A 24,349-nucleotide genomic window follows, 5' to 3' on the forward strand; every position below is an offset into this window, starting at 1 on the left:
ACTTATTTTTAAAGAGGCAGCATGATTTAAAGGCAAGAACACCAAATTTTAAATCAGACCTGGGTTCAAATATGACCTGTCACTGCCTGTGTGATTCTAGGCAAGTCACTCACCTTCCCGGGCCTCAGTTTTCTTATCTGTAAAATGGGTTACAAAGGTCCCTTCCAGCCCTAAAATATTATTCTGCCATCCTATGAACGGTGCGTTGAGAAGAACATGGTATTTGGAGCCAGGTGACCTAGTTCAAACCCTCAGCTCTGGTCTTTAATTACATATTTGAGTTTGAATGAGTGACTTGACCTGTCTGAGACTTGGTTTCCTAAAGCACAGATCTGATCATCTCACCTCCTTCCTCGTAAATGCTGGTGGCTTTCTATTCCCTCCAGGACCAAATCTACAAGGCAGCCCATTTTCTCTGGCTGTCCCCCGTGCTTAGAATGCTCTCTTTCCTCAACTCTGACTCCCAGCTTCCTTTAAGTTTCCCAGACCTCCTTAATTTTTGTGCCTTTCCTCTGAGATGAACTCAAATCTACCCTGTTTCTATCTTATTTCTATAGTTGTTTGCGTGTTGTCTCCCTCTTAGACTGGGGCTCCTTGAGATTGTTTTTGTACTCCCACTTCTTAGCACAGTATCTAGCACACAGTAGGTGTTTAATAAATGATAGTTGATTAGAGATTTAATAATTGATATCTGATTGGTTGCCATATAAGAGGGCTGAATCTTTGTACTTCAGCTCTTAGCACTGTGTCTGGCACACAGTAGGTGTTTAATAAATGATAGTTGATTAGAGATTTAATAATTGATATCTGATTGGTTGCCATATAAGAGGGCTGAATCTTTGTACTTCAGCTCTTAGCACTGTGTCTGGCACACAGTAGGTGTTTAATAAATGATAACTGTTGGGCTGCCATATAAAATAAGAGGGTTGAATGAGATTGTCTTCGAGATCCCTTTCAGCCCTGAATCTATGGTCCTCTTGTATCTTATATGGCAGAGTGCCCAGTTCTTGTACCAGACAAAAACACAATGACAAACTCTTTGCTAGAAGAAAAAAAAATGGATTTTCCACCTGATCATTGCTTCTGGGTGCTGAATCCCAGACTTGGGCAGAGTGTGTGTGAGGGTGTGGTGGAAAGAAGGGAGTCCATAGGCAGGGTAAAAGGAATCATCACAAAGGAATTTACACAATATCTGAAAGATTTGGGCTTTAACTAGTATGGGGAAGTTCTGGTAAGGGAGTTCTCTCACTTAGTAGGTAAGTACTAAACAGTCGCCTAAAGATCAAGGGACTAGAAAGAAAACTATGGGGACAGAATGTGGATCATAACATAGTCTTTTCACCTTTTTTGTGTGTTTACTTGCTTTTTGTTTTCTTTCTTTTTCCTTTTTTCCTGTTTTTTCATGTGTGGCATGATAAATGTGGAAATATGCATAGAAGAACTGCACGTGTTTAATATATTTTGGATTACTTGTTCAGGGGAGGGGGGCTGGGAAGGAGAAAAATTTGGAATACAAGATTTTGTAAGGGTGAATGAGGAAAACTATCTTTGCACGTATTTTAAAAATAAAGAGCTATTATTTTTTAAAAAATGAATGTTGAAAACTATCTTTACATATAAGTAGAAAAATAAAATACTGTTGAGGGAAAAAAATAAGGTTACAGAACTACAGCAGTGAGGATAGAGCACTGGGTCTGAAAGTAAGAAAACCTGAGTTCAAAATCCAGTCTCAGAAACTTCCTAGCTTTGAAACACTAAATTCTGTGTGCCTTACTTCCTCATCTATAAAATGAGCTGGAGAAACCACTCCAGTATTTTTGCCAAGAAAACCTCAAATGGGCTCACAAAAAGTTAAGACACAACTGACGGAAAACAATAGCAATACCTACTTCCCAAGATTGTTGTGAAGATAAAATTAATATATGTAAAGTACTTTGCAACTTTATAGCGCAATATAAATGTTGGCTCTTATTGTCCACTATGCCATACTTTCTGTACACAATTCAAGCAAAAGAATGAAAATTTCCAAATATAATTGCTCCAGCTTTTACACGCTGCTTTCTGGTCACGGAAAGTAGTTCAGGAAAATGCACAGGATACTGGAGATGACTTTCCTAAGAACTCACTGTATGGGACCTCAGAAAAGTAACTTCAAATTGCACATGTTTAACCTATATTAGAGTGCTTGCTGTCTTGGGGAGGGAAGGAGGACAGAGGAAGAAAAATTTGGAACACAAGGTGTTGCAAAGGTGAATGTTGAAAACAAACTTTGCATGTATGGGAAGAATAAAATATCATTTTAAAAAAAGTAACTTTATTCTTCTAGGTCTCATCTATAAAATGGAGACAGACAGTAATATCTTGCCCTGCAGACCTTGTAGCATTGTAGTGAGATTTGGTACAGATTGTCCTTGCTCAGTCATTTTTCAGTCATGTCTGATTCTTTGTGATCCCATTTTGGAGTTTTCTTAGCAAAGATACATACGGGAGTGGTTTGTCATATTTGACAGATAAGTTAAACTGAGGTAGCAAGGTAGCACAGTGGATAGCCCAGCTGTAGTAGGCAGATTTGGTACCAAAATGGTACCCCCGGGGCATGGGGAACCCTAAAGGAGACCTGAATGGGAGGCCTGGGTCAAAGCTTTTGTTCTGATCCACAATGAGATAAGGCTGGTGAGTGACCACTGTCCTTCCAGCCTGCTGAGGCTTTAGGGTTATCTAATCTCTAACAAACAAACCAAAAAACATTTACGTGCCTACTGTGGGGCAAGAGGTTGGATGGGAACACAGATGGAAATGCAGCAGTCCCTGTTTTCAAAGATGGAAATGCAGCAATCCCTGCTTTCAAAGACACATTCTTAGAGATCAGCCAGGCCTGAACCGGTCATTTTTTAAAGGAAGAAATTGAGACCCAATAGGTAAAAGTGATTTGCCTAGGATCACACAGCTAAGCAGGACTCTCCAGCTCAGGTCTTTGCTCCTTCTCCTGCCCCCATTCTAACATAATGAATAGCTATAAAAATATTGTTGTTGTTTTTAACTTTTGCACGGGGTATGGATTAAAAGGGAGAAAGATCTGGGGCTAAAGCCTTTCTTTAGACCTACAGTCCCATGAACAAAATAACATTTTTAAATGCATCAAGTTTTGTAAAATCATAGGATTACAAAGGAAATAAATCATATTGAATAGCTATAAAAATAGTGTTGCTGTTGTCACTGAAATGAGCCTCTATGTACCTGAATTGTCTCCCTAAAATGACCTCTTTCCTATCCATGGCCACCATTGTTTCCCAAGGGAGGGATTATGGGTAATTCTGATTTTTCAGTCACAGGACTAGACTATTCCCCCAACCTGCCATAGTGACCTGGGGAGGACGCCTGCCCTCTCTTCCTCATGCAGTTTCAGGAAACCTTGGGGTAGGGGGGAAGTTAGGGGTGGGGAAGAAAAAAAAGACCTTTACTGTCCATCAATTTCCAGTCCCTCTCTAATACAAAATGCCTGGCTGGGGCTACAGAAGTGGGGTTCAAGAGGTAGGGGGAACTCCTTTGAAGTCAGAAAAGCTGAGAAGGGAAGAGAATGTATTGAGAGTGTGGAATTCCCAGGGGTCCCCTGGGGACAATTATTCCTTCATTTCTTCCAGAGTCCAGGTAACAGATGGAGGGGCCTCTGGGTCAGGGGCCAATGTTTCCCAGATCCCAATTGATACAATCCACCTAGCGGACACTAAAAGGACCTGGAACCCAGGAAATATGAGCAGAAAGGGAGGAACAAGAGAGCTCTTTCATAGGGCTTCCCTCCCCTCTTCTACTGTCAGTCCCCAAGTTCAAGAAACCTAGAAATCAAACAAATCTTTCCTCACCTTTAAGTTTAAACATGACCTTGTACCCCTATCTTACCAGGGCCACTCACACCAAGCATCCCCTCTCCCCCAGCCTTTCCCCTGACCATCCCACCTTCACAGGACAGTCTCTCCTCTTCCCCCGGACTCCACCACTCATTTATTCCTGCACTGCCAAGCTTCTCCCCCAGACAATACTACAGACTGTCCTATAAATGTTGGCAATGACCATGCTGTTCTGCCCTGATATCAGCACAGGCTGTCCGTGCCTTGGAACCTCGGCATTAACCAGCACTCCTCCCTTTCAGGATGTAGGCACTGAGAGTTCCTCCCTGTCCTAGAAATGGTCACTGATTGTCCTCTTCCACTCCCCAAAACCCCCAGCCACTCTGAAGACTGATTCAAGTAAACAAATCTAGAATAGGTTGACTCAAATCCAGAAAAGCCAAAGGGCTGGGGGTAGGAGTGGGGGTAAGGGATGTCCACGGGATGGTGCATTTAGGCAATGAAGTATTTTGTAGATTTACAGAATATAAGAGCCAGAAGGGGTCTTAGAGACATTCACAACAATTGACTGTTGAGGAATTGGAGGGAAAGTTATTAGCCTAAGGTAATACAACTGGCTAGAGACAGAGTTGAGATAAGTCTCCTAAAACCTTGGGTGTCCTTATGGCTTTGTACTAAGTCTTTTCACCTTATAATTCTTATCTTCATTCCTTAATATTCAATAGTTTGCTTCAGTAGTAGAAGCAGAGAGGTAACTATGTGGATAGAGCACTAACCCTGGAGTCAGGAAGACCCAAGTTCAAATTCAGTCTCGGATCCTTCCTAGCTGTGTCACATAAATTCTGCCTGAATTTCCCCAACTGTAAAATGGGGATAATAATAGCACCATATCTCCAGGGATGATTGAGGAGATAAATGACATAATAGTATTTGTAGAGTATAGGACTAAGGTCCAGTGTCTGACACACAGTAGAAACTTAATAAATGCTTATTTCCTTCTTTCTTATGGGGAATGAAAATAAGAGGAGGGACTGGATGCCTTGATCCCAGGATGCTCATGCTTAGTGGGGTTTTTGTTGTTGTTTTAACTTTTGAATTGGGTATGGATTAAAAAGGAGAAAGAGCCAAGGCTGGAGCCTTTCTTTAGATCTAGAGTCATGAACAAAATAACATTTTTAAATATTTCAAGTTTTGTAAAATCATAGGATTACAAAGGAAATACATCACATTGAATAGCTATCAAAATATTGTTGTTTTTAACTTTTGCATTGGATATGGATTAAAAGGGAGAAAGAGCTGGGGTTGGAGCCTTTCTTTATACCTAGAGTTCCATGAACAAAATAACATTTTTAAATACATCAAGTTTTGTAAAAAATATAGAATTACAAAAGAAATAAATCCTAATGAATAGCTACCAAAATTTTTAAAGACAAATTCCTGGATTCCAGATTAAGAATCCCTGCTTGAGATGCTGCTTATGACCTAGGATATGGATGAAAACTGAAGGGTGGGTGGGTGGCCCACATCTTGGAAATGGGGAAGGAGTCCCACCTTCTACAGAGCTCAGGTCATTGCGGCTAATACTGTAAGAATGGGTTGGGTTTGGTGAGTCAGTGGGAAGACTTGAAGCTTTTAGGAACCCGGTTATGAATGCACCTGCTGGGGCTCCTAGGGGATAGGGCAGGGAGCCACCCGGGAGTCCACCCTTTGCTCCTCAGGGATACCCTTTCAGCAAACAGGATCTCTGAGGGCTCACTGATTGCTTCTCTGCCAGAGCTGGTGATAAGGGGTCAAGGGGCATCTCCTTTGCCTCTGGCCTAAGGGAAGACTAACTACAATTCCAATCACTGCCAGGCTCGAGTCTAGCCTAGGAGTTTGGGAGGATAAAAAGTAGGGGTGACTGGGGGAGATAGCAAATGCAGAGCGGAGCACCGGGGAGAGCTGGAGAGCTGAAGGAGAGGAGGGGTGGAGAGGGGGCCACCGGACTAGAGGTCACCAGACCAGCTAAGGAAGCAGAGGAAAGAAGGAAGGGAAGGAGGGAGGGAGGAGAAAGGCCCAGCCTCCTGCTCCGTGCCCAGCAATGCCCCGGGAGAGTCCCCGGGTCCCGGGAGGCTCCTGTTCCCAGGACTTGGGAAGGAAAGGTTACTCACAGTTCCGATCGGGAATGGGGCCGGCAGGTGGCGGGCAACCAACAGCTCTCCTTGTTCCTACCCCTACCCAGTTCTGGCCCCAACCCAGATCCACAGAACACCGGAGGCTCGAGTCTCCTCCCAGGGCCGGGGGGCAAAGGACCAGGTGGGGCACCTCGGTGGCTATTTGCATAGGGAGGGGCCAAGGCGTCCTTGGCTGTAACCCTTTCCCTGCTGACCCATCCCTTGGACTTCCTTCGGGGCTGGCTCAAGGAGGAAGGAGGAGCTTACTTCTCCGGGAGCTCCACATTCATGGCCAGCCTTGGTTGGCACTGCCACCCAAGCCCTCCTTGGGTCCTAAGGGAAAGGGGATGGCAGGCGATGGTGAAGGCTCACTGACTTGTGAGAAATATCCCTCCCTATTTATCTCTCATTTACACCGTATATTTGTGGTAAGTACATAGTTCTTTATATGTTGTTTTTCCTTTTAGCGTATGAGTTCATTGAAGACGGGGACAGCATTTTCAACTTTGGCCCGATACTTGGCACAAAGTAAAAGGTTAAACATGTAGTTTTGGACATGGCCAATATGGGGACTAAACATATCTGTTATAAAGTGTTTTCCCCACCATGGAGATGTAGGAGACATAGGGAGAGAAAATAAATGTTCATTGAAAAGAAAGACAAAAATTTTAAAAAAAAAAAACATTTTTTAAAGGGGGGGAGGCGGAAATCATAGTAAAGCCTTTAATGAATGCTGTCTGACTCATTTACCAGCAATGAGGCAAAGCAGGAAAAAGGCATCTCAAATACCTAAAATCAATGGTGTCCAATTCAATTAGAATTAGGGGCCAATAATTCATAAAGAAAGATCCTAATGGACTCCACATTGACTTAGTTTAAAAATGTAATGTTATCTATGTTTTATTGTAGTTTTTAAAATTTTGTTAAATATTTTTAAATGACATTTTAATCTGGTTCAGCTGTACTGAAGAAGTGTTTTTTCTCCCACTCCTCCTCGGCCTGCAGGTCCTATATTTTCTACTAGATAAGGGCTTCTTAAACTTTTCCCACTCAAGACCCCCTTTTTGCCCGAAAAAATTTTAAGCGATCCAAAGTATATAGGTATATAAAATATACAAATCAAACATTCACTGATAATAAATCATAATTTTGTGCAACCTTCCCCTCCATTTAGTTGTGTGATCCCTGTCATAACCAGATTTTAAGTTTTATTCTGGATGAGAGAATGACTTCTAGACCTTTTTTTATGTCATGGACCCCTTTAACTGCTTAGTGAAGCTAATGGACACCTTCTAAGAATAATGTTTTAGAATGCATAACATAAAATTCCAGGGATGACCAAGGCAATTTTCAGAGGAAGAAATCAAAGTTATCCATAGTCATATTAAAAAATCATTCTTGATTAGAAAAATTCAAATCAAAACAACTCTTGATGTACCACCTAATATCTATCATATTGGCTAAGATTACAGAAAAGGAAAATGATAAATGTTGGAAGGGTTGCAAAAAAATTGGAACATTAATTCATTGTTGGTGGAGTTGTGAACTGAACTGTAAAATGAACCAATTATTAAGGAGAGCAATTTGGAACTATGCCCAAAGAGCTATCAAATTATAGATACCCTTTAAATCGAAAATACAACTAGATTTGTATCCCAAAGAGATTTTTTAAAAAGGAAAAAGGATCTATTTGTATGAAAACATTTCTAGCATCTCTTTTTGTGGTTGGTAAAGATTAAAAATTGAGGGGATGTCCATCAATTGGAGAATGATTGAACAAGTCCTAGTGTATGATTGTAATAGAATGCTATTTTGCTATAAGAACTGATGAGCAGGATGATTTTAGAAAACCCTGGAAAGACTTACATGAACTGATACAAAATAAAGTGAGCAGAACCAAGAAAATCTTGTACACAGTAACAACAACTTTGTAAAATAATCAACTTTGAATGACAGCTATTCTCAGCAATACAATGATCTAAGACAATTCCAAAGGACTCGTGATGAAAAATGACATGTCATATCCAGAGAAAGAACTGATGGAATCTGAATGCAGATTGAAGCATACTATTTTTTACTTTCTCTGTGTGTGTGTGTGTGTGTGTGTGTGTGTGTGTGTGTGTGTGTGTTTGGGTCTCCTTTTAGTTGATTAATATGGAAATATGTTTTGCATAATTGCATATGTATAACTGATATCAAATTGTTTACCATCTCAAGGGAGAGGGCTGGAGGAAGGAGAAAGAATTTGGAACTCAAAATTTTTTTAAATAAATTTTTAAAATTGTTTTTACATGAAATTTGGAAAATATTATAAATTTTTTTTAAAAGGATCGCCAAGGAAGTCAATTATAATGAAATTTTTAAAATATGTTTTCCCATCTAAGTTCAAAGACTTCCCCTGAAATTTGTTTATGACCTCCTCCTTTAAAGGGTTACCTACCTTCAGTTTCATTTCTTTTAGAATTAAGGGAACTACAGCAAAAATATATATATATATATTCAAAGTTTTTTTCCCAAGATTTGCTATGGCCTCTTGATTTTCAAGAATCCAAATGTTTTTCCCAGACCTCAATCTCTTCATTTTCTCTTTTAAGTATCTGATAGTGCCAATCACTCCCTTCTTCTTGATACTCTTTCCTCTCCTGGTTTTCCTCCTACTTCTCTAATTGATCCTTTTCTATCTCCTTTTCTGGATTCTTATCCTCTTTCCAAGATCTTTACATGGGTTGTTTGCCAGAACCTTCCTTGATATTCTTCTCTTCTCTCTATATATTCTCTTCCTTGGTGATCTCATTTGCTCAAGACTTCAGTGATCACCTTTGTACATATAACTCCTAAGTCTATATGTCCAGTCCTCTTGATCTATTGATTCAAATCTCCAATGGACCATTCTGCCTGGAAGACCCAATAGTGTAATATTCTCTCTAAAACGTAATTTTCTCTGGGAGCAGGTTTCTTAAGGGGCTTCTGGGAGCAGCCTTTGTTTCTGTTCAGTAATCACAAGTACAGCCAGGGATTAAAGTCCAAATCCTTTATTGTCTCTTTCAAAGTCTTGTCTCCTTCACTTGGGGCTTGGATAGTTTTTCTGGAGGCCTATCTCTCTCCTTGGTTCTGAGAGGTCTGCCTTCTCTGGCTTCTGAATCTCCCAACTGAATCCTGGTTAAAGCTCCTAGCTTACATATATGCTCTCTTAAAGGTGTGAAACTTGTATAATTATAGTAAGTACTAAGTACATGTACTGAACTGAAGAATGTTAAATGCCATGCTAAATAATCATTGTATCTATCAATTCCACTGACTTAGCACCTTGTTTCAAGTTCTGGCCCATGACACAGTGGCATCTCAAACACATCATGTCCCAAACTGAACTTATCATTTCCTCTAAATCTGCTCTTCTTTCTGCCATCACTATTTTTGCCTGAGGCTCTATTGATTCACCAACTCTCTCATGAAACCTCAAGTAAATTATTTTTGACTCTTTCTTTTCCCTTACTTTTCATATCCAATTAATTATCAAGTTTGGTCAGTTCCCAAGTTATGACATCTCTTCAAACTGTCCCTTTCTTTCTATTCCCCAATCCATCCAAGTATAGTTTGACATTACCATGAACCTCGACTATGACAATAGTCTTCTAACAGATCTTCCTGATTTCATTCACTACTCCCCCTCCAACTTATACTCAATCAATCAATATGCACTTATTAATTACCTACTATGTATCAGATACTGTACTGCACCTGAAGATAGAAGTATAAAGAATGAAACAATCCCTACTTACAATAAACTCACATTCTAATGAGTAAATAAATATATTGTAAAAAAAATTATAGCATAAATAGTTAATAAATAAATTTAATAAATAAATAATATATTTAGTCTGGAAGAAACAGCACTAACAGATGGGGAAATCCATTAACATCACTATTACTCAGTATTGTACTAGAAATGCTAGCTATAGCAGTAAGACAATAAAAAGAAGTCAAAAGATTCTTTACAGGTGATATGATGATATACTTAGAACTATTTGGAACAATGAACAATTTCAGCAGTTGCATATAACATATAAAATAACATAAATAAATATATAAAATATAAATATAGTATATAAAATAAACTTACATGAATCATTAGAAATTCTTTATATTAGCAACAAAACCAAGCAGGAAAATATAGAAAAAGAAATTCCATTTAAAATAACTGCAGACAATATAAAATGCTTGGAAGTCTATTTGCCAAAATAAACCAAGAGATTATGTGAATATGATTATATAAAAATTTTACAGAAAGAAAGACAGATCTAAATAACTGGAGAAATATTAATTGCTCCTGGGTAGGCCAAGCCAGTATGATAAAAATAACAGACCTACCTAAGCTAATTTATTTCAGTGTCATACCAATCAAATTACCAAAGAATTACTTTATAAAGTTAGATAAAATAGAAGAATAAAAGGTCGAGAATATTAAGAGAATCAATGAAATCAAAAATTAAGGAAAGCAATTTAGCAATTCTAGATTTCATATTCTACTATAAAGTTGAAATCATGAAAACAATCTGATTTTGGCTAAGAAACACAGCAGTGTATCAGTGGAATATATTGGGTATGCAATCAACAGACAGTAGTAAAAGACCATAGTAATCTAGTGTTTGATAAACCCAAAGATCTAAGCTTTTGGGGAAAACACTCAGTATTTGACAAAAATTGCTAGGAAAACTGAAAAGCAATTTGGCAGATTCAGCATAAACCAAGATAAAGTCAAAATGGATAAATGATTTAGCCATAAAGGGTGATTATCAGAAGTAAATTAGGGAAGCATAGAAAAATGTACCTGTCAGATCTATGGATCTATGGAAAGAATTTATGACCAAGCAAGAAATTAAGGGGATTGCAGGAAGTAAAATAGATAATGTTGATTACATGGTGAAAAGGCTTTTGCACAAATAAAAAGAAGCAGCCAGAATGAGAAGGAAAACAGGAAACTGGGGGAAGAAATTTTGCTGCAAGTTTCTCTAGTAAAGCCTTCATTTTTCAAATATATAGAGGACTGAGCCATATTTGTCAAAATAACAGTCATTACCCATTTCATAAATGGTCAAAGGATATGAACAGGCACTTTTCAGAAGAAGAAATCAAAACTATTGATAGTCGCATAAAAATAAATGCCCTAAATCACTACTGATTAGAGAAATGCAAATTAAAACAACTCTGAAATATCATCTCATACCCATCAAATTGGCTAACATGACAGAAAAGGAAAATTACTCATGTGAAAGAAGATGTAGAAAAATTGGGACACATTTATACTATTGGTGGATCTATGAACTAGTTTGACTGTTCTGGAGAACAATTTGGAATTAAGCCCAAAGAGCTGTAAAGCCATGCACACCCTTTGACCCAGAAATACAAGTAGGTCTATATCCCAAAGAGATCAAAGATAAAAGGACCTATCTATTAATATATGTGTGTGTGTGTGTGTGTGTGTGTGTGTGTGTGTGTGTGTGTATACTCTTTTTGTGATGCTAAAGAATTGGAACTTGAGTGGATGCCCATCAATTGAGGGGTAGCTGAATAAGTTATGGTATGTGAATGGGCTGGAATATATTGTACTATAAAAAATGATGAACAGGATGGTTCAAGATAAACTTGGGAAGACTTATATGAACTCATGCAAAGTAAAGTAACAGAATCAGGAGGACATTGTACACAATAACAGCAATATTATCAGGATGATCAACTGAGAAAGACAACTACTTTAAGACAATGATCCAAGACAATTCTGAAAGATCCAGAATGAAAAATATTGTTCACTTCCAGAGAGAAAACTATGGTACTCTGAATGTAGACTGATGCATACTTTTTAAAAACTTTATTTTTTTGTTTTATTTTGTTTATTTTTTTCAACATGACTAGTATGGAAATATATTTAGCATGGCTTCACATGCATAATTGAAATAAAATTGTTTGCCTTTATAAAATTAAAATAAAATAAATTCTATTCAACTTCAAAATTGTTTGTATCCTGTCAGCAAGTGTGTTAGAGCTACCCCTCCAAGTTTTGTGCTTTCTGCAGATTTGATAACTGTTCTTTTTTCTGAATCCAGGACAAAAATGTTAAATAATACAAGATCAAGCATACACTGTACTAGAGTTGTTGTTTAGTTATTTTGGTCATGTCTGGCTCTTTGTGACTCCTCATGAATTTGTTTGGGTTTTTTGGACAAAGATACTGGAATGATTTGCCATTTTCTTCTCCAGCTCATTTTACAGGTGAGAAAACTGAGACAAATAAGGTTAAATGAATTATTTAGTGTCACACAGCTAATAAATATCTGAGCCCATAAAAGATGAGTCCTCCTGACTGCAGACTCAGCACTCAGTGCAATAGGGTGCCACCTAGCTACCCCACTCCACTAGAGAACACTTTCCAAATTAACTTCAAGCCATTGGTGAATAGTCTTGAACTCTAGTCTTTCAACTGGTCTAAAATCTATCTAATTGAATTGAGTTACAGCCCACATTTCTCTATCTTTTCCCCAGGAACAGCATGAGAGATTTTATGAGGTGCTTTGCTAAAATACAGACAATTCATATCTGTAGCAATTCTTTACTCTAAAACCCTATCAGAAAGAAAAATGATATTAGCTTGGAATGACTCATTTAGGAAAAAGCCATACTGGTGTTTTGATTACTGTTTTCCTTTTCTTGACATTCATTACCCATCCCTTTAAAAATATGTTCCAGAATTTTGATAGAGATGGAAATCAGATTCATTGGTCTCTAGTTTTCAGAATCCATTCACTTCCCATCCTTTTTTTTTTTTTGGAAAGCAGGACAGCATTTGTTCCTTTCTCCTGTGCAGAGAATTGCTACGGTGGAGCACTTAGAAGGACTGAAAGATTCTGCCAAATATTCAAAATAAGTTTCTCCCAACACGAAAATTGCTCTAGATTGTGGTTCCTTTGCACAGACATTTTACTACATTGAGCTAATGGGAGGTATCCCGATGTGATGGGAAAAATAATGGATTTGGACTCAGGGTGTTGGAATCTTGGCTTTGCCTTCCTGTGTGACCCGAGTCTCAGTTTTTCATCAGCAAAATGACCTTTAAAGCGTCTCCCAGCTATAAATTCTGTGATCTTGTGATCTTCGCAGATTAAATGAAGTCTCATTGTTGCCTTCCTCTTGGGGATACTCTCCATTTTAACCATGCCTTTATAATGGCACCCACAGCTCCCACAAGGCTACATTTGATAGAAGAACTTTACTATCCAATGCTACATCATTTATCCACTTTTGATACCCCTAAGTGGCACTATGCTGGGCTTAGAGTCAGGAAGATTTGAGGTCATTCAATTCTCTTTTTGCTTACTTTCCTTATCTGTAAAATGGGATCGTAATAGCATTAACATCCCAGGGTTGTTGTGAGGATCAAAGGAGATATTTGTAAATATTAACACAGTGCCAGGCACATAGGAGATGCTAAAGAACTGCTATTATTAGCCTCAATTTTCTCACCTATAAAATGGGAATCACAATATTACTACCATGTGGTTATGGAAAAGATGTTCTACTGGACATTTCTACTTCAGTGTGCAAGGGAATCTCAAACTCAACACATCCAAAATGGAACTCATTCTTTCTTCCCACCAACTCATTTCTTCTCCAAATGTCTCCATTTCCATCAATGGCATCATTCTAGTCACCCAGTTTCAAAGCCTTGAATTCTTTCTCGTCTCTCAAATTTCTGTATCCTGTCACTTGAAAAGTCTGATCTTACCTTCACATCTTTTCCTTTATTTCTATTCAAATGGCCACCAACCATGCTAGTTCAGGCCCCTATATACCTCTCTCCTGGACTACTGAAAGAGCTTTCTAATTAGTCTGCTTTCATTCATACTCTTTCCTTTCTAGTTCCACTTCCACATACATGCCAAATTGATATTTTTAAAAACAAAGATATGAATGTTTACTATACCAGGAAGGAGAGAAGAGAGAAAGAGATAGAATTTGGAACTCAAAACTTAAAAAAAAAAAAGTAAAAAAAAAATGTGACATATAATTGGGGATAAAATAAAATATTATATAATATTATAATTTTTAAAATATAAAATAAAAATAAATACTATATATTTTAAAAATGTGACCACATCACTATCCCTTGCCTCTATACTCAAAAACCTTCTATGGCTCACTATTACCTCTAGGATACAATACAAAAACTTTAACTGGGAATTTAATGCCCCTCACCATTTGGCTCTCATCTACTTTTCCAGTCCTATTTCATATTAGTTCCCTTCATATACTTTCCATTCCAGTAAAATTGTCCTGTTGATTGCTCCCCACACAAGTTATTCATTTGTCACTTCCATATTTTGGCATAAATGGTTTCCCCGTGTCTTGCATATACCCCCTCATCTTCTTGATCTTGTAGATTTCCTAGCTTCCTTCAAAGCAGGGAACCACCTTCTCCACAATACCTTTTCTAAGATCTCCAGTTCGGAGCAAGCTCTTTGTCATGACATTTTACTTGTTTGTGTACCAGATGTACCCGTTTTCAGAACATTAACTTCCTGAGAATAGGGGCTGGCATTGGTTTGTTTGTTTATTTTTTGTCTTTGTATTCTTGGCCCTTGGCTCAATGACTGGTGCATATTAGGAGTTTAATGAACATTGAATTAAAAGTCCTATATAAATATATCCTATCATTAGTAACATTATTATCCCCGTAATAGATAAGAAACAACTTGAACACAGGACCATGTCTACTTTTGTATATTCTAGCAAGAGAGGGGAAGGAAGTAGGAAGACTCTGCACAAGAGAGAAACTAATAAAAGCTTGCAGTCTTTATTTCACTTTGTGTTCTTTTTCCTACACCTATTTGCATGTCTTTGGATGATGAGCTATCTAACTCGGGGTTTCTTAAACTTTTTAAATTGACAACCCCTTTTGCCTGCGAAATGTTTACATGAATGTTTACATAGGCATATAAAATAAGTATACAAATCAATACAAATCAATATATTGATCCTATATAATCAATCATATGCAATAAATATACTGACAATAAATCATAGTTCCATGACCCTCACATTCAGTTATGTGACCTATATGAGGTCTTAACCCACACTTTAAGAAGTTTTGACCTAACATAAAGCAACAAACTATGCCTGGATATCTCTCTCTGGATTGCTTCAAAGGACTTGTTTTCATTGAAAGAGTCATGTCTGACTCTTTGTCCCATCTGGAGTTTTCTTGTTAAAGATCCTGGACTGGTTTGCCATTTCCTTCACCAACTCATTTTACAGATGAGCAAACTGAGGCAAGCAGGGTTAAATGACTTGTCTAGGGTAATAGAGTTAATATGTGTTTGTGGCTACATTTTGAACTCAGGTCTTCCTAACTCCAGGCTGGTGTTCTATCCACTGCTCCAGCTAACTGCCACCAAGCTAGGGACAAATAGGCATTATGGAGAGTTTTTGACAACCTATTTCCAGCCCCTGGGTTTGTGCTCATAAAATTTCTCCCTGCATCCTGCTCTTCCTCCAACCTCCCAAAAACAAATACACTACCTCTAAAGTCAGAAGGCCTAGATTCAAACCCCATCTTTGACAATTGCGACCTATGTGAAATTGGGCAAATCACCTAATCTTGTTGGGTCTCAGTCTCCTCATCTATAAAATGGGGGGAAGGGGTTTGAACAAGATAGCCTCTGAGATCCCTTCCTTCTCTGATTATCTAGAATCCTATGGTCCTTTCTTCTGTCTGTCTAAATTCCCTCCATCTTTTAAGTCCCAACTTAAGGGGACTTAGTGATGTATTTTAGGTTATTCTTTTTCTGTACTCCTACTTGCTGACATACTACATAGTGCAAAATGTAATTCTTCTCTGCCTCCACATCAAGATTAAAACTTTCTGGGGGCAGTAAACTCTGAATCAGTCAATACATATTTATCGAATGGTTTTTCAGTTCCTTTACAGACCATCACCATTGCACTAGCTACACTCTCCTCCCTTCCCCATTTTGACCCTTGATGAACCAGTTCAACTACACATTGTTTTCCTTCTCTTTGTCCCTTGTCCTCTTCTCCTATCCTGATCTTGCCTTGCAAAGCTTCAGTCTAGGATTACTTCTACATCTTCATCATCCTTCTCCATGCTGCTGAATAAAGATAAAGAAAATCACAAAAACATGCTGACTGAGTCTACAACAAATTTAAGTTCCATAATCTCAACTGGACCCCTTCTGATGCAAGACAATCCTTTTATACATCCCCAATTGACTCATTTTCCACCTTGTCTTTTCATATCTCCTCAAATCCCACTTTGTTCTTTCTCTCCTAGCACCCTCAACCCTTTCTTTTGAAAATCTTGCCTTGTATTTCATTAAACAAAATTGAGGACATTATCCCAGAATAAATTCGAGGTATCTCTTCTCCCCTTCTCACCTAGAATAATATCTACATTTTCAGATGCAACTAAAAGAACACAAGTTTGTTTTGCTTGGTTATACTTATTTGTTTATAAGGAAGTATTTTAATTTGGGGGTTGTGGTATTCAGGGAATGGAATGAACAAAAAAAAAAAAGAAAAGAAAGAAAAGTGTTGACAAATTGCAAAAAGACTGAGAAGAGAGCAGAAGCAATTTCAGAAGGGGACAAAGACAATAAAGACAGTGCTGATATTACCATATTGTGTGTATGTGTATATAACAATATATGTGTGTGTGTGTGTGTGTGTGAATGTGTATATAATATCTATGTGTGTGTGTGTGTATACATATATATTTAAAATAAGTTATACATGATAGATTTTGGTTTCATAAGCAGTCTTTTTTTCACATTTGTTGATGACTAAGTTCATGATAAAGAAAATTTGTTTTGTTTTCAAAAGTCTTTAGCTTGACCATTAAAGGGAACAAAAAGATCTAATTGATGGAATTAAGGGGGAAATGATCATTCCAAGGATGGGGGATAACCAAAGACACAGATACTGAGGATTCCATATTGTGCACCGGAAATAACAAGTGGGTCATCTTGTAGCTTGTGAGAAGAATTAATGTGCAGTCAGCCAGGAAAGATAGGCCAGGACCAATATGCGAAGGATTTCAAAGAGGTTTGTAGTGTATTGAAAATGGGGATTGGCTGCATACCAAGTTCCTTAGGAAAAAAAAAAAAGAAAATGGAGAGCCATTTGAGCTTCTTGAGATTAGTAATTAGCACTTTGGAAATATCACTTTGGCAACTATTTGGAAATTAGTGTGGTGAGAGACTGGATGTGGAGAGAGCAATTAAAAAGCTATGGCCATTGTCCAGGTGAGAAATGATGAGGGTGATTGTACTGTGAATAGAGAGAAGGGACAGATACAAGGATGTAGAAGAGGTAGGATTGACAACATCTAGCAATTGATCAGATGTAAGTAATATAGAAAAACAGAGAATGACTTATTCCTGGGTGGAGCAGTGAATAGAGTGCCTGGCCTGGAGCTGGGGAGTTCAAATCTGACCTCAGACACTTATTAACTGTGTGACCCGAGATAAGTCACTTAACCTGTTTGCCTCAGATTCCTCGTCTGTAAAATGAGCTGGAGAAGGAAATGGTAAACCATTCCAGTATCTTTGCCAAGGAAATCCCAAATAGTGTCACAAAGAATCATATGTGTTTGAACAGCAACAACAGGTTAAGAACTGGGGAGACTGGAAGAATGATGATGTCCTCACCAGGAATAGGGAAGTTAAGAGGGTGGATTAGAGAAGGCCATTGAGTTTTGTCATGGACCTGTTCCATTTGAGACGACTACAGAACATCAAAATGAAGATGTGAAGCAGACAGTTGGAGATGAAAGACTGGAACTCAGAAGAGAGATGAAGGCTAGATATCTACAAAGAGATGATAGCTGAATCCATGAGAGCTGGTAAAATCTCTGACAGAAAAGAAACCTGGGACACACTCATAAAAGGAAGTGGGAGGTAGACAAAAGTCCTTAAGAAAGACCAAGAAGAACTGGTCCACATAGACCCACCACAGAACAATGTCACAAATACTGGGGAAGACAGAGTACCCAGAAACAGTGACTGATAAGGAGTATCCAGTACTGTAGGAAGGTCAAGAAGAATGGGGACTGAGAAAATATGCTCATCATCGGGTTCCTTGCAAAGAACAGTTTCAGTTAAATGCTCTTTTTTGCATATACCCCTCATTGTTTAACACAGTGCTGGGCACCTAGGAGATATTCCTTAAAAACCAACCCTCCTGGAATACCTTTGGTTTTGTCCTAGCAAGACTGACTACAGACAGTGAATGGGAATAAGCTGACCAATAAATCAGCAAATAGCTGTAAAATGTCTATTGTGTTAACTTAGACTTGTTGAAGACCTTAGTTTAAAAAGGTTAAGATTTCCCTTTTCATTCAGGTTCATCTCCAGGGGTCTTGATCTCTATCTGGCCACTGGACCCAGATGGCTCTGGAGGGGAAAGTGAGGCAGGTGGCTTTGCACAGCCCTCCCTCATTTAAATTCAATTTACTTGCATGACACAGCATCATCTTTGAGAACAAAGGATAAACAACAACAAAACAATAACAACCAGCAACTTAGTAGGTGCTCGAGTAAAGGTTGACAGACCCAACAAACTCACATTCTGCTGCCTTAAATAGAACCCCTTCCTGAAAAGAGAAAAAACTGGGTCAGATCTCTTATCTCTGTTCTCCACACTGCCCAGGCTTTGGGAAGGATACTGTCAAACTCAAGGATGTGGAACTTTGGGATGACGCAGGAAAAAAAAGGAGAAACTTGATCTTTTATTTACATCTACTATGGACTGACCTAAAATAAAAGAAGTTTTACTTTATTTCTTTCATATACATTCCTCCTGCCATTAAGGAAAGTAATGGGGGACTGGGAATTTGGCAGAATGTTGCATAAGCTATTAGATTAGCTTTGACTTACTGAACTTTTCTTCTTTTTCTTTTAATAATCTTTGTTACAAAGGAAAATTGCCATGTGGGAGAAGGAACATATTTCTAAGTAAAAGCTGTAAGTGAAATTAAAAAGAAAATTGATTTTCATCTTCAACTGAGAAGATTGAGGTTAGATTTATACATTCCTCCCGTTCAGGCTATTCTTTAGTGCTCTACTGAATGATCAAAGAGGGGGATGTAGTCTTCTTTAAATAGGAGAGATCTAATCTTGCCACTTCCTGAAGTATGAAGGAAAAGACATCTTTCTTAAAAGCAGGGCAACCTCAGCAGTGACATGCGATGTGGGATGTGAGTGACTGTGAGTCTTATGCCTTTCATTTATATAAAAAGACTTTCAGGGTTGTGAGGACCAAATGAGTAACATATATAAGCTTCTTTGTAAAACTTAAAGCGTTATATAAATCCTATCTGTAATTTTGTTGTTATTGTTTTTTGAGTCTCAAGGTGACCAAACTCTGTGAGGCACATTGAGGGTATTGTTAGCCGTGTTTTAACAGATGAGAACAAATAAGACTTAGTGAGACATTTAACCTCACTTGCCTTGACCATATATGTAGTCTTCCGGCGGATCCAGAATGAGAGCCTCTCCCCACCCTCGGTCCCCTCTGCCCCGGGGTCCACTGCCTTTCCGGGGGAGACCCCTCCTCCTCTAGGAAGAGAAAGAGCCAGTTGCCTGAAGGTAGGGTAGGGCAGGGGTAGAAACACTCCTCCCCTCTGGCATAGCTGGCATAGCTGGGCAAAGATCCACCTTCACAAACAGCCTGACAGCCAACCGATATTTCTCATTATGAAAGGAATTGTAGTCTGTATAGGGAGAGCCGGGAGTGGGGGGGTAGCCGCTGCACTCTTGGCGGGACTGGGGAGAGTTCGGCGCAAAGTGCGGTGCGGGAGGTGGGGTCTGGGCGAGGCGTGAGAAAGAATTTATCCGACATCTGCTTTCACAGAATGTTAACTCTGTTCCCCTCCCTGGCTTCTTTTTCTCTGTCTCTGAGGAAGGAGGGGGTGGGGGAGACCTTTATAGATGTGCTAAATTTACAATACAGAGACCGTTGATTATGGACCATCCAGATATGTTGGACGCGGGGGAGTCCAGAAGGGAAGCCAGGCAGGGGGCCCCGCTGCTTCCCTTTACTCTTCCGCTCCATGGAAACGTCGATCACAGAACCCTCACGTCCCCTCATTTACGATTCCTATTCTCGGGCACTTGGGAGTCCCCCCAGGTTACCATCAACTCCTCACCGGCGCATCTCTCTACAGTGACCACAGGAGGGCAGGCTATCCTCGACAGCTACTGCATTGCAAAAGGGAGAGAAGCGTGTGGGGCTGAAAAAGAATAGACTAGGATTAGGGATAAGGAAGGAGAGGGGGAAATAGAGAATGAGTAAGGAGGAGAAGGGGAAAGATAGGAGAGAAAGGGCAGGGAGAGAGGGGAAACATGGAGCTAAGAAAGCAGATGGAAGGAGGAGGAAGTTGGAGAGAGCGGCAAGTAACTGGGGGCGTGGGAAGACGAATAAAGAGAACGGGCAGCCCCCCTCCCCCCCATCCCCAAGGCTCCCACATTAGGATATTCTGTAGTGGTCACTGACGGCCCCATCTCCTCCCCAGCAGGTTCCCGCAGCTCCCACTCCCTGGTACCTTCTCTTTGGGAAGCTCGCCTCGCACGTCCGGGATGGACTCATAGATGTTCTCCGAGTCACTCCGGCTGATGGGGAGAGGCCGACTCTGGGCTAGGGGCCTCGGAGAGACCCAGGAGCCCGCCACGCTGCAAGCCTTGTAGGACCCCGAGCTCCCCAGAAGCCCAGAGACCGGCACGACTGCAGTCCGAGCCAGGTCGTCCAAGGACTGTGCAGTCCTGATGGGGGCTGCGGGTCGGAGGTACAGGGTAGTTGGGAGGCCAGGGGCCAAACTGCTCCGCTTGCCAGCGTCGTGGCGCCGCCCGGGGCTGTGGAAGGAGCTGAAGCGGCCCAGGGCGCCAGTCGCGTGCTCCGAGGGACTCCTGGAGTCGCCGCTGGACGGGGCGGGCGCGGTCTCTGCGGGAACGAATTTGTAATCGTAAGTGAGAGGCTCCGGGGCGCAGGTGGCCGGGGCAGCGCCGGGCAAGGGCATCTGGGGAGAGGCCGGGTCCTCCGGGGAGCTGAGCCGCGGCAGCTCCCGCACGTACTGCGCGGGCAGGTAGAAGGGACGGCTGCCAGGCCCCCGCCTCACGTGCCACCAGTGCTCTGTGCTCCGCCGCAGCAGCTGGTAGCGCTCATTGGGCTGAATGCTGATGCGCCGTCCATCCTTCCCGGTGTACTCGAAGGCATGTTCCACCAGCACGTACTCGTCCCCGAGACCATCCGCTGTCTCCATCCCGGGCCCAGCTGGCCTCTCGGGCCTCTCCGACCGCTTCGCTACCCTACCGAAGAGGAGGAGGAGCGGAGAAGTGAGGGGCGGCAGAACATAGGTGAGACAGGGAGGAGATACAGGGAGCACCGTCAACGGAAGCTCAGTTTCCTTGTAGGTGAAAAGAAAAGCACAAGCCTTTGGAGTGGCCCCTTTGGGCAGGGACAGTAGAGGTCATCAGGGTCAGAGATTTCCCTAAGAAAAGGGAACCTCCCCCCTTTCGCCCGCTCCAACCCATCGTCGTGGGTGACCTGGGCACCTGTAAGCACGTGGGAAGGGGCTGCAGGGGCAGGAGCCGAAGGGAGGGGATGCCCAATTCTGCCTTGCTCCGCTGGCCGTGAGCGCTGACTCAGGGGAAACCGGTTCTCTCAGTTTCTCATCCCGGGGCGGTGGCTCGACAGCATCACCATAAACATGAACCCGGAGCCCAGGCCCGCCCTGAGAAGGCCTATGGTATGCCACTGGACAGCTTGTGCGCTGAGAGTGACCACTCATACGACTCTCTTATTGGCGGGACCCCAGAGTTTTGTTCCTTGGAAATCTTGCTAGCTGGGGAAACCTAGCAATTAGCTAGCAATAGCTAAGGGAATTCCTAGCAATTAATTTCTAAATTGTGCGGTGGTCATAATTAGGTGTCCTAGAGCTAAGGTAGGGAATGAGCATAAATGATAGGGGGATACTTTAGAAAAGGAAGAGAGCCGGACCCTAACGGCTGAATGCAGGAACAATACTTCTCAGAAAACAAGGACAGACAGGCTGTTAAGGTGGCCATGAGTAAGTCATGGTAGCTACTGTTCCTTTTTCATCCTGTTCCCCATGGAAATATCCATTTAAATCCCCCTCCTTCCAAGCTGGGCAGTCCCATGCCTTGAACAGGGGAAGGGGAGGAGAAGAGAGAGGCGGATTCTGACATCCTGGGGCTGCTGTGACCCTTTCCTATGTTGGATGTGAGTCAATGTCAGAGACCGAAAAAACTTCAGCCCCTCTGGGCAGTGCACTGACCACACCTTTTCCGGCCCAACAAAGGTGGCTCCATACTGGCGGCCTGGACAGGCAGAGGACAGCTGAGACCCGAGAACTTGAGTGAGGGAATATCTGAACTCCCCACAGCTTTTCTCCCCAGCCTTTTGGGGGAAGAGAGATTGTAGGGTAAACTGAGGCACTGAGAGGGAAGGAAGCACAGGCAGACTTAGCCAGCATGGGAACCAAACAAGTTCTGTTTCCTTGAGTCTCAGGTCTTTTTCCTTCTCTTGCCCTCCCTCCCCACCACTTCCCCAATCTTCCTCTGTAGCCATCAGAAACTTACTTGAAAATGGCTGGCCACTTTGGAGACCCATGAGCTGGACTGAGAAGAGTTTCAGAAATTACTGGATCAAAAGCAAGTTAGGCTTCTGACATCTAAGTGTGGGGCCTAGAAGGAAGACGAAATATAAGGAAGGAAAAAAGGAGCCCCTCATACTAAGCAAAAACTACAAGGTAATGAACAACCCCTTCCCCCAAAGTTATATCCTGGGAAAAAGGAAAAAGCACAGTGGCCAAAGTGCATTCCTCTCCTTCCTGTGTACGTTTCTGTCTTTTTTTTTTGTACTCAGGACAGGCCTTGAGCTTAGGGTAATAACAAAAGGGCCCCCTGAGATTGCGTAGACCTTTAAGAACCTGTTCTCCCTTAGGGATACACTGAGAAGTAGATCTAGGTTGGGCTAACCAGCTTGACTCGGAATGTCTGAGAGGAGGGAGAATTCGGAAGAGGGACAAGGGCAACCTTAAACTAGGGGAGCTAGGGTTCTAGGAAAGAAGTTTGAGAGACTTAAGGTGAAGACTCAACCTTTTCCTCCCTGTAGCTCATTGACAGGAAGGGGGAGGGGAGCTATAGATAGAGCAAAAAGTTGCTGGAGTGAAGGGTAAATTCTCAGTGTCACCTTCCCCCCTTGCCTGCAAGGTCCATGGGGATGGGAAAAGGCAGACTCTCCATCCCACCCCCCTTTGCCCAGACTTGCCCCCTCAGCCTCAAGGGGTGGGGAGACTCAAGGGACTTGCCAGTCTGAGACTAGATGGGATGTCAGCAAAATACTTAAAATTGAAAGCTCAAATGCAAAACAGAATACCATATTTTGCATTCGATTCAAAGTCAAATCAGGCACTTCCTCAAATCCTGGCTCTTCTTTCAGCTATCCTCTTGGCAGTGTTTCCCTAATGCCCACCACAGGGCCCCATCTTGCAATTTCCTAAAGTCTCAGCTAAATCAGGTTGGGGTTGGGAGGGAAAATTGGTTAGCTTCCAGCTCATTGTGTGACTGAGGGAGACAGCTCCCCACAGTCTGGGGGTGGGAAAAGAGCAAGGGTGTGAATAAATGTGTATATAAGTGCAAGTGATGGTCATTAAAGATTTAGGGAGAGGGAAACCGAAGAAAGCTCTGGAGGTAGAGTTGGGGGTAGGTCCCTATATGGCTCCTGCACTAAAGAAACTAGGAAGGGACTCCAGTAGGAGTCAGGAAGAATATCAGTTTCCCAAAGGTTATTCAGCATATAAGGAACTGAGCAGATTAGATGAGTATGTCTCATCAATCCTCACCTCCTTCCCCGCCCCACCACCCGTCCCCCACCTATCTAGAAGCAATGGGGAATGATGGATTTATAACCACCGGCCACGAACTCCCCCTCCCCAAGTGTCCGGGAAGCTGGATTTCAGGTTTTTCCATCTCCCCTCCACTTTCCTTGTCTGTCCAGAACTCTGCTCTCCCTCCCCACCCACCTACCTATTTAACTGTCTAGCATACCATTCATTTCTGTACCCTATACCCTTTCCTTTCACTGTATTCCCCATTTCCTTCTTCTTAAACCTTTGTGACCTATCCCCTTCTCTTCTACCTACTCCTTTTCTCTTCCTGCTGATCTATAATCTCAATCAATCAGGGAGCTCCGAAGTCTAGATTGAGATCTCTTTAACCTATAACTGCTCAGAGCTCCGGGAGAGGTGGAGGGAAGGGGGGAAGG

The 24,349-nt window shown here is 41.3% G+C and overlaps 1 protein-coding gene and 1 long non-coding RNA gene across 2 annotated transcripts in view; one reads left to right on the plus strand and one right to left on the minus strand.

The window, feature by feature from the left end:
* Window positions 1-24,349, minus strand: part of ARHGAP27 (Rho GTPase activating protein 27) — a 73,202-nt gene that overhangs the window by 46,710 nt on the left and 2,143 nt on the right. The window contains exons 2-3 of the mRNA XM_051994896.1: window positions 22,663-22,767; window positions 20,610-21,369 (exon numbers count right to left, since the gene is read on the minus strand). Coding sequence (XP_051850856.1) covers window positions 20,610-21,323 — 714 coding nt within the window. The 5' untranslated portion in view covers window positions 21,324-21,369; window positions 22,663-22,767. The remainder of the gene's footprint in view (window positions 1-20,609; window positions 21,370-22,662; window positions 22,768-24,349) is intronic.
* On the plus strand, window positions 21,327-22,899 carry LOC127560374 (uncharacterized). Its single transcript, XR_007953321.1, has 2 exons — window positions 21,327-21,417; window positions 22,648-22,899. It is a non-coding gene; the product is annotated as an uncharacterized LOC127560374 (long non-coding RNA).

Source organism: Antechinus flavipes, chromosome 4 (genome assembly GCF_016432865.1).
Source record: "Antechinus flavipes isolate AdamAnt ecotype Samford, QLD, Australia chromosome 4, AdamAnt_v2, whole genome shotgun sequence".
NCBI lineage: Eukaryota > Metazoa > Chordata > Mammalia > Dasyuromorphia > Dasyuridae > Antechinus > Antechinus flavipes.